Here is a 13,549-nt window from a genome sequence, read left to right on the forward strand (position 1 = left end):
TCACAAGCTATAGCATCCGCCCAGAGGGTCTGTGGTCAAGATGTGGGGGAAAATGCACTTTCATCGATCGCGAAAGCCGGTTATTGGAAATCCCACCTTGATCGACAAAACTCTAGACGATAGTGTTTATCAGTCCTGGTCTCGCGGCCCAGGCACGCAGAGCACCGACAACCGTTCCCTGAATTCTCGAAGGTAAGTTGAAGTAGTCGAGTTGTGATCGCATCTTCCTGCTCCAAAGTATACTTGACTTGCTAACCCGTTCTAGCAACCAAGCGGCCTCACTCAATCCCGCGCAGCACCCGTACTCAGGTCGCAGGGTCGTATCTTCATCCAAGGCCCCAAGCATCGCTCCGAGCATCGCGTCCGATGATCTTTTCGACCATCGCTCGGTCAGCTTGACAGATCTTCCATTGCAGACAGGTGTCCTTGGTCACGACCTCAGTCGGCCTGAAAGTGTTGAGATCTCCCCTCCCGACTCACCCGTTTCCTTGAGTCGGCCACCGCTTAGTCGCGGTAGCTCCCGCGTCTCCCCCATAGAGGACGAATCCAGGCTGGACCTTGATATCGACCCGATGGAGAAGAAGGAGAACACCAGGTTCACCAGTCAGCTGCCCGTGCGCAAAATCGGATACTCCCCCGTGGATCAGACTCAAGCAGCAAACCCGTCCTCGAGAGGATACGCAAGTAGGCAGGACAACTTTTCAAGGGGCTCGACGTCAAGCCATTCTGGCATGTTTGGGCAGCAAGCCTCTGGCAATGCTTCGGTCCGCAGCGACATGTCAGCCACACCCCCGTCATCGCACGGGTCGAATGGTCTTGGATGGAACACGCAAAGTGCCCGGAAACCTCCCTCGGAGCCACGCATTCGCGAGCCTTGGAAGGGACCTAGTGGACGATCGCCTATAGTGCAGCCTATCCAGGAACGACCCAGGGCGAACACAATCCGCAGCTATGATCAAATGAGAGCACGCAACGGCTCAGCAGCCTCTGAACTCGCCGCTTGTGGAATGGTTCCTACTGTGGTGACAACAATCACAGCCGGAGATCCTCGGCCTACAGACAGGCACCATGGCACAACCAGGAGCAATCCCCGTGCTAGGACACCCGAGGCATCCACCCCGACCGTTCGCAGCAGCAACCGCGTCCCACCTCGGGTCGAGCTTCCAGAGCCGGAACCAGACTGGGAATCCTCGTTAATGGATCTTAAGTTGACTACTCACGAAATGGCTGAAGAGCCCACAAGCCGCTTCAGCGCAACCACTTACGAACCTACCGAAATAGGCAGCTCGATAAGTAGCAGGCGCAACAGCATTGATACTGTCGCTGACACTGCATCTGTGTCCACGGAGTATCAGCCATCCATCATGTCTCGGAGCCGACCCGTGCCGAGCACAGTGGCTCCCGGGAAGAAGCCGACCAGAAAGCCCACGCCATCCCAGGCCGCTGTGGAGGCGGAAGCGGTCAAAGAACCTACAGCTCCCACTCCCCAGCAACAGAATCAAAACCGGATTGATGCGCTTGAAGCCCGCAAAGAGACCCTTGCGCGTCGCAAGGCCAATATCAACACGATCGTCTATGAGTTGACTCAAGTTATTCAGCCGAGTTCCGTCGCCTATGACATAGCTGCTCGGGATGAGGTGAAGAAAACGGTTGCCAGTCTCGAAAGTGAACTTGCAGAGATCAAGCGAGAGGAGCATGAAATTGGCGTGAAGCTACTCAAGGCTTGGAAGAAGCGTGATGAGCTCGATTGCTACGGGGGCGGCTCCGGCCTGTGGGTCAGTCGAGTGACCAGTTGAAGGTCGATCAAAACATTCGTTTTCGTTGCATTCCAATCCGCTCATAACAGCGTATTGGGCCTGGGTGCTTCTGCCCCATTCTTTAATATACTTTCTTTACGATCATGTGGGTTGGGCGAGGTTTGTTGGTTGCATTATGCCTTTCAGCGTTGCGTTTACCATTCGGCAGCATACAGCGGGTTTCACTTCTACTTCTTTCGTTCTAGCAAAGCATGGTAGACAGTCTTTCTTTGATCTGTGCAGTGCGCGATGATACCCTGTTTGCTTGTTGAGAGACGCAAATCTTAAGTCTGGGGCCAGTTTCCGTGCAGATAGGTTCCCAGCGTTTGAGGAGCTGGGTCACGCTTTGAGGTGTTTATTGAATGGATTATCAGTGGATGAAGAGTGCGCTCAGCGTTGTAAATGCATCATGTAAAGTTGCTCAAAGAGAATAGCGCTCAATGCCAAGCGACTCCACCACCTTGCGCTTGTGGGTCATGGCTCGTGGTATATCATGAATGACTGATTTCAATGCTCCAGGGGATGATTTATTTCTTGCCCGACTTCTTGATGCCCTGGGCACCGGTGTTGAGGGGACCCTTGCCCTTGGCCTTCTCCATCAGATCCTTCTTAGCCTTGGCATCTGAATATAGATAATGCAGTCAGTGAGATGCTCGCGACCATGATCCAGTCACCGCTGGTGTGGGAAGGCGGCAATAAGCAAACATACCGGCTCTCTGCTTCTCCTTGAAAGCGAGATCATCGTCATCGAGATCCTTCTGGGCCTTCTTGGCCTGCTTGAGGGGCTTGACCTTGCCACCTAGACGAAAAAGTCGTGTTAGAACGGCGGATGGACAAGATTCAAACAGCCTGGTCAGCGCATACCTTCTCTGCTTTGACCACCCATTGTGCGATATTGGTTCTGAAGAGGTTTTGTGACAGGAGAGTAGATGAGGGCAAGAATGCGTAGTGGCGCAAAGAGGAGGAGGGGAAACGGAGGCGCAAAAAATCGTGTCTTATCAGCGATTGTCCCGCGGGGAGCCGCTAGTCTAGGTCTGGTTAGACGCCGAAATCTCTCCCTCTCTCTTCCATCGGTCACCGCCTTGGCACCAGCTCATCCCATCCATGATCTCAACAACCTGCTTTCCCCGTTTACTTCGTTTCTGTTACTACCGCGTGCGATCTCATCGCCCCCAGCTACTTCTTCGACTCGAACCATCCTCGCGTGAATATCTTGAACCAGAGGCAGTAGCAAAGTTTCCTACTAGTATCTTTTGCATATTTTCCTCAAAACATAAAGCCAAAACAAAAAACTTCACCACACTGTCTCAGGCTTGCTCAAGTTGGCAAGGGCCGTGGCATCTTCAGCCGGTTGGACTTTCTCAATATATCCTCCCACCTTGACGCGTCATCCAAAACCATTCTTGGCTAACCGGAAGTTCTTCCTCTTCTCTCTTCTCTGAAGCTGCGCGAAAGGGCCGATTTTTTGTCTATCTAGGCACACTCCGTTGAGAGAAGCAGATATCTCTCGGCAGACGCAAAATGGCATCACGCAGGTCGAGGTCTCCATCGACCCCTTCTGAGGGTGAGATCATCGAATCAGGTTCAGAGACGAAGGCAACTACGTCGCAACTTCCTCTTAATGGCAACCGCGTTGACCGTCCCCCCAGAGCTAGTTCACCCGCCCCCAGATCTCCAGCATCGTTGAGCAGATCGCCCCGCCACCGGAGGTCGAGGACCAGGACCAGATCGCCCTCCCGCACCCGGTCCCGCTCCCCCTACCGCGACCACAGAGGCTACAAACGGCGCCGGGACGATGACTATGACCGTGACTATGACTATGACGACCGACGATCCCGATACGAACCCTCCCACCGCGTCGATTCCCGATACGACGATAGCCGTTACGCGGGCCGCGGCGGTCAATCCCACCGACGACCCCGGCCCTACTACGACTACGATCGGGAAGAGAATTTCGGCGAGGGGCTTCGATACAGCGACGAGTCGGATCGTCGCCGGGAGAAGCGCGCCCGCACCCGCAGCCGGTCGCCGTTCCGCGAAGTGCGGAAACCCAAGCAATACTCTGGGGATGAGTGGAAGACCCAGCGAGGTGATAGCGTCGCGTCTCGCGACCGTAGAAGGAAGGCTTCTATTGAACAGTCAGTGAGCGAGCGGGGGAAAGCTCCAGTCGTCGCTCGGGATTTACAATCACATGCTGAAACTCAGAAACCTCAGGTGCAGCAAGCCTCTGGCACCCCTAGTGTTCGTCTTGAGAGGTATGCTCATATGACCGGTTCTCGTCGCGCAGGAACATACTCACAAACTCTTGCAGCGTGAACAATGCACAGACTACCGGAACTCAGGAAGAGCAACAGCCTGAGGAACCGGTCGACGAAGCAGCCCAACTGGAAGCGCGCCGCAAACGGCGTGAAGCTATCCGTGCGAAATACCGCGGTCAAGCTACGCCGTTGCGTCTGCAGGCTCTTCGCATTGGAGGCGAGAGGAATTCGACGACCCCAAGCGCCGAAACCGCCGCTTCGGCGGCCTCGAATGGCACTCCTTCCGGTAAGTCAGAATGACATTGCAGCAGCGTACAGGAATCTGACTAGCTACAGATGCAGTCCCACAGTCGGCTCCTCAGACGCCCGACGACAGTCTGGATTCAATTCCTGACTTCAAAGTTGACAAGGATGACGATTCGCTTAACAATGGTGCACCTGTAGATGGTGCTGATAAAGATGAAGTGTCCGCAGCCGACTACGATCCTACCATGGACATGAGAGCCGAGAAGGAAAAGCACGATACTCGCAGCTCGACTGAGGATGTTTCTGCGGCGGCGTATGACGAAACGCAAACGACCAAGCAGGACATTCTGCTCCCTGATGCCGAGCAGCCTCGACCCCAACCCAAGGCGAAAGATCCTTACGACATGTTCGCGGAGGACGATGATGACGATATGTTTGCGGAAGATACGCATGACACCGCGCAGCCTACGCATGCTTCGGCGATGTCCGCCATCCCGCAGCCTAAAGAGCTGGACGTCAGTATGCTGGACAACTGGGACGATCCGGAGGGCTATTACAACGTGCGTCTCGGTGAGTTGATCAACGGACGGTATCATGTACAGCAGAACCTTGGGAAGGGTATGTTTTCGTCTGTAGTGCGCGCAACCGATTCCAAGACTGGCGGACTGGTTGCGATCAAGATCATCCGACAAAACGACACGATGCGGAAGGCGGGTATGAAGGAGATTGGCATTTTGGAGCAACTACGCGAGGCGGACCCCGACGACAAGAAACATGTCATCCGGTTCGAGCGGTATTTCGAACACAAGGGCCACTTGTGCATGGTGTTTGAGAACCTAGGCATGAACCTGCGGGAACTCGTGAACAAGAAGGGCCGCGACACGGGGCTGAATCTTACGGCCATCCGAGTCTATGCCCAGCAGATATTCCTGGGACTCAGCCTGTTCCGGAAGTGCAACATTCTTCACGCCGATCTGAAGCCGGACAACCTTCTGGTCAATGAGAACTACAATGTTCTCAAGGTTTGTGACCTGGGGTCGGCGTCGCCCACGACGGAGAACGAGATAACGCCATACCTGGTCAGTCGGTTCTACCGGGCGCCGGAGATCATTCTGGGGATACCGTACGATCACGCCATCGATGTGTGGTCGATTGGCTGCACGCTATTCGAGATCGCTACGGGGAAGATCCTCTTTACGGGGCGAAATAACAATCAGATGCTACGGTCGATCATGGAATGCCGTGGCAAATACCCCCCGAAGCTGCTCCGGCGCGGGTCGCTGACGCACCTGCACTTCGACGAGATGCTGAATTTCCACAGTCAGGAGGAGGACAAGGTAACGGGTCGTCCGGTGGTCCGGGTGGTGGATTTCAAGAAGCCGACGCGCGATTTGCGGACGCGGCTGATGGGCAAGGGGACCCGTGGGATGACGGAGAGTGAGACGAAGGAGCTGACGTTGTTTCTGGACCTGCTGGAACGCTGCCTGAACCTCAATCCGGAGAAACGGTGCACGCCGACGGAGGCGTTGCGACATCCGTTCATCTCGCGCCCGAAGGTGTAGGTTTGTAAAGGCATGGAGAGGGTTTGTACATAGTATGTCATAGTGGTACACTGCGCACATATCCGTAGTACTTGGCAGTAATATTTGAGTTAACCACAGCACGGCAGCGTTTATGAGTATCACACGAGTCTTGAGTCTGTAAGATCTGAAGATTTGCCAATGGGGATGGAGCCGACGATCCCTGTCTTAGATTGAGTACAGTGCCTAGTCGGTAGATGGATGACTCAATGGCCGTTTTCATCCAGTCCAGTCCAGTCCAGTCCAGTGCCACCGGGCGTCTTTTGAGGCGTACGTATAGTATGGCCCAGCGGGCGCAAGCAGCCACCCACCTGGCAAACTGCGGATCTCTCCCGTTGTGGAGGGGTTGACGTTGACATTTTAAAGTTGATGTTCACGTTGACCAGGGTGTGTGGTATGGTGTGGGTTTGTCTGGGTCAGAGGGACCTAGTCGTGGTCATCGTGGTGGTTGTGATGGTGGTGGTGGTGGTGGCAACGAGGCAAAAGGCTGAGGCTGGGGCTGGGCTGGGCTGGGGAGCGGGGAAACTTTTGCCAGCCACCAGCCACCGCCTCCCACCACAACCACCACCGCCACTTACCGTCGTCATCATCGTCATCATCATTATTGTGATCTCATCAGCATCAGCATCAGCATCAGCATTTTATTGAGGCGTCTCTGATCGGAGATGGATGGCACCGACCCGAGGGTCTCACTGCATGGTTTCGGTTTGCATTACTTATCATCCATGGTTTAGGTAGTATTGATCCCGGGTACAGTTGCTGTAGCTCTTACCCTGAGGTAGGTGCAGTGCAGTGGAGTGATTGGATCCGTGTGGGTGGCGTAGAGGAGTCAGGAAGGGAAGGTGGCTGATGCGACGGATCGATATACTGCGTACTGGATTCTGGAAGGGATGGGATGGTGTGCGGGGTGGTGTGGTGCCGTGGGAAGCCGTAAGGCTGTATCTGTTTGTGTGTGTCTGTCTGTGTCTGTCTGTGTGTGTCTGTGTTTATGTTGTTGAATTGCTGGGCTGTGCTATGCAAACGGATTCGGGTGGCATGGCACTGGGCATGGAATGGTGGTGTACTGTACGTAAGCGCAAACGTACAGTACTGCACATGGGTTTGAGGGTGTTAGAGGGTGTTTGAGCGTTGAGGCTCGGATCTATGTTTGTGCTGTTGGTGTATAATATGGAGTTAGGTCTGGTTGTTCTTTCACGTAGATAATTTATATTCTGTATCTGTTGCTGTGTTGGTGTTTGATAACTATATCAGGGGATTGTGGATCCCGTGTTGGTGTTTGATATCTATCTATCTATATAAGGGATTGTGCAGCTAGGTAGGCATTGATTCATCTGATCTATTGTTTCTGGGGGATGAGTTCAGTATTGACATGAGTTCTTAGCCGATGAGTTTAGAATGCATTGAAATAAGCGGGATGATGTGCTGCGAAGTGAAGTGTAGTTCTTGCTTAAGGCTGCAAGGGCTACATTTTTACTTATCGTCGATGAGTAAGTTCCTTCCTGCGGGGACCCGTATTGCAATCGGAACTGAACCTCGCGATACACCCTCTTCCCCATCCCAACAACCTCCCCCCCCCCCCCCCCCCCCCCCCCCCAAACAGGGAGTGGAAATCTTCATAAAGGAAAAAAAGGGTTGATCAAGGAAACTAAGCCGAATCCACCTGTGGACTGTTGGACTACTCCATACGAGTCCAGATTTAAGCTCGGCAAGTAGCAAGCAAGCAAGCAAACAGCATCGAAGTTGGAACAAAGAAGGGATCATTGTTTGGAGTTGGGGCTGAGAATTGGCATCTGGTCGGCCGGACTGTATCCAACCGGGTGAAAGCAGTTGGAACGGAGTATTGATGATATCATGCTGCGTGGGGGTGGATGTAGGGGGGTTTCAGTAGCGGACAGGGGATGTGGATATGGGGCGTGATGTGAGGTGTTCTATAGTCTATACTGAATATACTGAGGACTCCGGTGTCTATTCGGTGGTGGGCTTTTTGGTTTGATCTATTGCGTATAGAACATTATTGATATATATAGCAAAGGATAATGGTACCATGCTTATCAGGCTGAGTGATAGCGTAGCAGTGATAGTCACCATTCACAATTAGAGCACTGCTACGGAGTACCCAGTACAAGTTGCTGAGTACCATACAATTACCGAGCATGTCGACTGACTAGACTACTACTGTACCGGTAGTCCTCCTACGGAGGACTCCCACCCACCCCTCATGCAGTGCAATGCAGTAGTTCAGGCCCCCAATAAGCATACCATCGCCTGCAAGTGCGTGTGTACTGTACAGTACTTGTGCTGTGCAGGTTCGCCTCCCCTCCCTCCCACATCCCGATGGGTCCGTTTGCAGCCCGCCAGCATATACTATATATGTGCAAGTATGTACTCCGTACATGGCCCGACCTATTACTGGTAGTCTACTCCGTACATCCTCCGTAATGCGCTCACGAACCCGCCCGTGTGTCTGTTTGTACTGTACATATACATCCCGGAAAGGGTGGTGGGATTTTGAGGCGAGAGGGACGGCCGTCACGGGATGAGCGAATTTACTCTACCCAAGTAGACAGACAAACAGCGTGGTCAAGTGCGGAGGTTTTTTACTGTCTGGTCTGGTCAACCTCTGCAGTAAGCCTGGAGCAGTAAGCAGTAAGGCTACCTATTCTTCGATTGAGTTTGGAACGGGATTGTTCCTTCTGTACTCATAGGATCATAGCCCAATTGGGAATTCTCCGAGCTGACGAGAGGATGCGATTGATACATCGGGTGTCTCGTCTTTTCTTTCTGCTTACTTCTCGGGGTTGATGATGCTGGTGAGAGGAGGAAGGGTCTAGAGGGGTATGGAGTAGGTTCGTTTGGGGTGGTGATTGGAGGGTCATTGAGCAGTGGTTGGTTCTAGCCTTGATTGCTTTTTTTTTTTTTAGTAGGTGTATAAGGGGCAGAGGCAGAGAGGAGAGGGAAGTCTGGAACTACTGGGTTTGGTTCGATGATCAAGTGAGACTGGAAGTGACTTGCTGCCAGGTTTCGAGGTTCAAGGTTGCTGGCCCGTGCAACCGACGACAGCTTTCGGCCTGAGCCCTGCCCTGCTTTCTTTGCTTTGCTTTGCTGCTACGAGTACTCCAGGCTGGCTGTGGGCGGCACTCACTGCATCCATAATTGCAGTGGGAACAACCCAACGTGGCAGCAGAGCAGCCAATCATCAGCCGCTGGGCCAGTCATCCGAGCCACTAGTCCCCATCCGGACGAACCGCCCTGTCATTGGTCTGATCTCCATCGCCTCACTTTCGGATCGATTTTCTGAGGTGTAGGTTTCAACTTGGAAGACCATCATGGATCCTTTCCCTGGGCCGTTCGCATGGCAATCCACTGTCATCCACATCCACCACAGAAGACTTTCCACCTGCTGGGGAATAGAGTTGGGTTGGAACGGTGAACAACCACCACAACCACCACAACAGTGGTCGGGAGGGTATAGCATCATCGGATTGAAAAGACGGTGTGGGTTAGTCAGTACTTAGTCCGTCCTCCACTGTCGAAGATCGTTGTCGCGAGTCCGGTGTCAACAGGGCACGCCCTCCCGCCTGTCCCTTGTTTGATTCGACGTTTCGTATAGATACTACCCGTCTCGACTGAGTAACCAAACCCACCTGGAAGGAGGGGAGCGAGGATAGAGGGGAGTACCGTAGAGGAGAGGATGAGCTGGCACTACCTCTCAAAGACTAACAGAGTCTATACCTATACACCAAAGTCACAGTATCCAGTCTAAGTTCTAAGTTACTGTACCGACCACCGACAACAAACTGTCACGTCCATCTAACCTACCATCTAACTCTCCGCCCCGGATCGGTCGTGCGTGCCCTGTCAACAACACGAAACAATGGACCAGCACTCGGGAGGACGCCTGGTGGGGCTTTCCCTCATTTTTAGTACGAGTAAATGGATGAATGAATCCCTAGGAATGAGGTTGCTTCTTCCTGCTCAGATGTGTAAATTCCTCCAGCCTCATTCTGACCACTCGAACTCAGCCAACGGGGCGCACACGAGAGGGAGATGAACAACGAGTGACAAAAGTGACGAGTGGGAAGTCCTTTGTGCTAGGTTGCTAGCCTAGTTGTTAGCTTTGGAACTGGGTTTCTGTCTGTCTCTTGGGGCCCGGGGGGAGGCTGGAACCAGGGTCAGGATCTTGGTCTGTTGCTCGAACCGTCGCAGGCCATATGGAGAATTGCCGCCCCGTTCCAATCCAGCAATCCCGGGGAGGAACTGGTGTGTGAGAGAGAGAGAGTGTGTGTGTGAGTGGCAGTTTTGGGTGCCAATGAGACAGACGTCTCCAGAGGGGGCGGATTTATTCATCCCAGACTCTATCTCATTCCCAGTTGCATCCCGTGTGCAGCCAATGGGTTTCCAGGGGGGCGTGAGCCTGTCGAAACCTTTCCCATCGATTCCGCCCGGGCCAGGCTGGGAAGTGGATTTGTGGTGTGGGAGATTGTGGATTGTGCATGATGTGAGTGGAGCCCTTTTTTGATTATTTTGGGAAGAATTAATAAATCTGGGTGGTGGTGGTGGTGGTGGTGGTGGTAGTGGTCCAAAGGAACAAGACCTGTCACACCTACACCGCCTCTGCAGTTGAAGATGTGAGATGTGATGTTTTGATGATGCGGATGCTGATGATGTTGTGGGTTATTGATGATGTTGTGATTGTTATTGTGGTTATTGTGGTTGTTGTGGTTATTGCTGTTTTGCTTCTGCTTCAAGCTATAGCTACTGCAGAGTGGTGATTGTAGATGTAGGTTCGTGGCTGTACAAGATATACTTCTACTCCGGAGTGGTGGTTGATCTTTGTTGTGGTTCCCTTTCTATTGTCTGTCTGCTGACCTCTTCTTCCTTTCCTTTCCTTTCCTTCCCTTCCTTTCTTCCTTTGCTTCCTAAGGTTTCCTTCCCTCCCTTCCGGCTCTGTCCGCAGTCTGCACACCACACACATTTCCACACTTTCACACTGTCAAAGCATTCTACCTCTTACGTAGGAGAGGCCAGAAAGAGGGCAGGGTGGAATGGGAAATCATGGATCCGCCCAGGCTCAGCTCTTTCATATTATTGTTCGCCTCCCTCGGACCCCCACCCACTTGCTATCCAGTCGCCATCCAGTCTAAGCATCATACATTGTTAGTCGAGTGGAGTGTGGGGTTCTTAGTTCCAGACTGTAACCCCGTGTGATTCGCCTGGGAACCGCTGCGGTGGCTCTGGCCACGAGTCTAAACTCCGTGGAATTATTAAGTGTAAGTGCAGTGAATTAATTCACATTTCACCACCTCCTTATCATCACCCGCCCATCTTTTACTACGCATAGTAATCCCTAGTATTTATTCCATCGGCCCTGGTTTATTTTTACTGTTTTACTGTTTTATTGTTTTACTGATCTACTTGGTCTGACTACTTATTTTTACCTACCGACCTACCCTACTCTACCTTCCCCGTATTGATTCTCCCGTCCCTCCCTCTCTCTCTCTCTCTCTCTCTCTCTCTCTCTCTCCTTTTCCCTCGCCCGTTCCCCCCTCTTCCTCTCTCTCTCTCCCTCTCTCCCTCTCTGTCCGCCCGCCTGTCTGTCTCTGTCTGGTTCCGCGTCTGTTTTAGTCTCTGTCCCTCCCCCTTTCGAACGGTGTATCAGCTTTGTGTCTCTTCTTTCCTTCTATACTTATATAGTTGGTGCACATTATCCTCCCCCCTCCCCTCCTCTCCACCCCTTTCCCTTGCGCATAACACAACAACTCACATACACATCCCTCCCACTCTTCACTCGCCTTACTCGCCTTACTCGCCCATCATTAACAGTCCGTCCATCTGGCCCCCATCGGAACTACAATCTTCTGGATCGCATCCCTGGCTGTACAACACTTCCTTCCGCTCGGATTGCCACTGGTTTCTTACGCCTCCCCCCACTAATAGAGAGGCAAAAAAAAAAAGAAACAAAAAGGACAAGGAGATTAATATTCCACTCGCACCTCGACACACCATCCATTGGACATTCACCCCTAGGATCTTGATTGCCCTGCCTATTTGATCAACCTCCAGATTCCATTCCTTCAATGGCTCCCTGAAGTATCTCAACTGGACAGAAAGGCGACTACTCCCTCTTTTCCGTTCCTCTGGACCTTGGATAACTTTGACCTTGACTTGACTTGACCTGAACCACCGTCCCGCCACCCGGATTTTGGACCCCAGGATTTATATCAACGATCCCTTACTGTGTCTCTGCTTCCTTCGCCCTTCACTTTACATTGACAGAGACTCGTGTGTCTGACACCAGTCTCTTCAACCTCCCGTCCTGATGCTCATGCTTCCCCCTTCCCCCGTCTACGGCATGTATCCCCCCATGCTGCCCACTCCGCCCCCCACTCCGCCCGCCCGCTGCTATGCTCCGGAAGACCGCTTGGGACTGCTCCTGGCCAACCGGCTGGAGCTCACCAGCATCCTGGGCGTAGGCGCCTATGGTGTGGTCTACACGGCCGTCGACATTCATACCAATGTCCTGTATGCTGTCAAGGCCCTCAACAAGTCCGGACTGGATGCTCGCCAGCTCAAGTTCCAGCAGCGGGAGATCAAGCTCCACCACATGGCCAGCCAGCACCCCAACGTGGTCTCCTTGGTCCGCATCATGGACTCGGTGGACTGCACCTATGTGGTCATCGAGTTCTGCCCCGAGGGGGACCTGTTCTCCAGCATCACCGAGAAGGGCAACTTCGTGGGCAACGACCTGCTGGTAAAGCGCGTGTTTCTGCAAATCCTGGATGCGGTCCACTTCTGCCACTCGATTGGAATCTACCACAGGGATCTGAAGCCGGAGAACATCCTGGTGACAGACCAGGGCCTGACGGTCAAGCTGGCGGACTTTGGTCTGGCGACCACCGACTATCTGACATCCGACTTTGGTTGCGGGTCAACCTTCTACATGTCTCCCGGTATGTTCGGGTTCTATTTTTTTTTGTCTTTCGTCTGGGTAGTCTAGGGAGACCAGGCCAAGGATTGTCATGGACATCAGCTGACTGATTTTAGAATGCCAGCAACCAAATTCGCGATCGGTGACGTGCTACGAATCAGCGCCTAACGATGTGTGGAGTCTTGGGGTCATTCTGGTAAACTTGACGACCGGCCGCAACCCGTGGAAGCGGGCCTCGATCGAGGACTCGACGTTCCGCGCATATCTCAAGGATCCGTACTTCCTCAAGTCCATCCTGCCCCTGTCTGATGAAATGATTTGCATCCTAAGCCGTATCTTTGAGTGCGACCCTTCCAAGCGGATTACCATTCCGGAGCTCCGCCAGGTGATCATGGATTGCCCGCGGTTCACCATGAACCCTGTTATCCCCTGGTCCAGCGGCCCCGTTGACTATCTCAACCCCGTTCCCGGGCCCGTGGACACGTTCAACACGCAATCTTCCGTTTCCTCTGGATCCTCCCAGTACTCTGACTTTTCGAACTCAGTGGTCTCCAGTGCTTCATCCTACACGGAAGGCTATCCCGACATGGACAGTGTCTCGTCGATGTCTTCCGTGGGATTCGAGACTGAAGACTGCAAGGACTTCTACCCGTCGGAGCCGATCCAGGCTTCGGAGGGACACGTCATTCCTTTCAGTTTGATTCCTGTTTATTGAATCAACAAGAAAAAAAAAACAAAAAA

At 53.0% G+C, this 13,549-nt stretch overlaps 4 protein-coding genes across 4 annotated transcripts; 3 read left to right on the forward strand and 1 right to left on the reverse strand.

Moving 5' to 3' along the window:
- Positions 1 to 40: 40 nt before the first annotated feature.
- Positions 41 to 1,796, forward strand: BO86DRAFT_394991 (uncharacterized protein; the record flags this gene model as incomplete). Its single annotated transcript, XM_025673268.1, has 2 exons — positions 41 to 192; positions 266 to 1,796. 2 exons carry the CDS (start codon positions 41 to 43, stop codon positions 1,794 to 1,796), a joined length of 1,683 nt encoding a protein of 560 aa, XP_025533106.1.
- A 160-nt stretch (positions 1,797 to 1,956) lies between these two features.
- On the reverse strand, positions 1,957 to 2,748 carry BO86DRAFT_406080 (translation machinery-associated protein 7). Its single transcript, XM_025674144.1, has 3 exons — positions 2,661 to 2,748; positions 2,506 to 2,595; positions 1,957 to 2,418 (listed from the first exon to the last, which is right to left on the reverse strand). The coding sequence occupies exons 1-3, from the start codon at positions 2,680 to 2,682 to the stop codon at positions 2,324 to 2,326; spliced, it is 207 nt and encodes a 68-aa protein (XP_025533107.1). The 5' UTR covers positions 2,683 to 2,748; the 3' UTR covers positions 1,957 to 2,323.
- A 569-nt stretch (positions 2,749 to 3,317) lies between these two features.
- BO86DRAFT_415143 (putative serine/threonine protein kinase (Prp4)) lies at positions 3,318 to 5,862 on the forward strand (the record flags this gene model as incomplete). Its single annotated transcript, XM_025674886.1, has 3 exons — positions 3,318 to 4,051; positions 4,108 to 4,340; positions 4,385 to 5,862. The coding sequence occupies 3 exons, from the start codon at positions 3,318 to 3,320 to the stop codon at positions 5,860 to 5,862; spliced, it is 2,445 nt and encodes an 814-aa protein (XP_025533108.1).
- Positions 5,863 to 12,244: 6,382 nt separating this feature from the next.
- Positions 12,245 to 13,523, forward strand: BO86DRAFT_301749 (serine/threonine-protein kinase; the record flags this gene model as incomplete). The annotated part of the gene is made up of 2 exons (XM_025667508.1): positions 12,245 to 12,830; positions 12,925 to 13,523. 2 exons carry the CDS (start codon positions 12,245 to 12,247, stop codon positions 13,521 to 13,523), a joined length of 1,185 nt encoding a protein of 394 aa, XP_025533109.1.
- Positions 13,524 to 13,549: the final 26 nt, after the last annotated feature.

The sequence above is a fragment of the Aspergillus japonicus genome, assembly GCF_003184785.1.
Source record: "Aspergillus japonicus CBS 114.51 unplaced genomic scaffold BO86scaffold_2, whole genome shotgun sequence".
NCBI classification, from domain to species: Eukaryota; Fungi; Ascomycota; class Eurotiomycetes; order Eurotiales; family Aspergillaceae; genus Aspergillus; species Aspergillus japonicus.

Excerpts from the sequence above, each read along its gene's own strand:
- BO86DRAFT_406080 (XM_025674144.1), bottom strand. The coding sequence starts at position 2,682 with ATGGGTGGTCAAAGCAGAGAAG. Across the intron at positions 2,596-2,660 it reads GGGTGGTCAAAGCAGAGAAG|GTGGCAAGGTCAAGCCCCTC; the intron begins GTATGCGCTGAC and ends TTTTTCGTCTAG. Across the intron at positions 2,419-2,505 it reads CAAGGAGAAGCAGAGAGCCG|ATGCCAAGGCTAAGAAGGAT; the intron begins GTATGTTTGCTT and ends ATCTATATTCAG.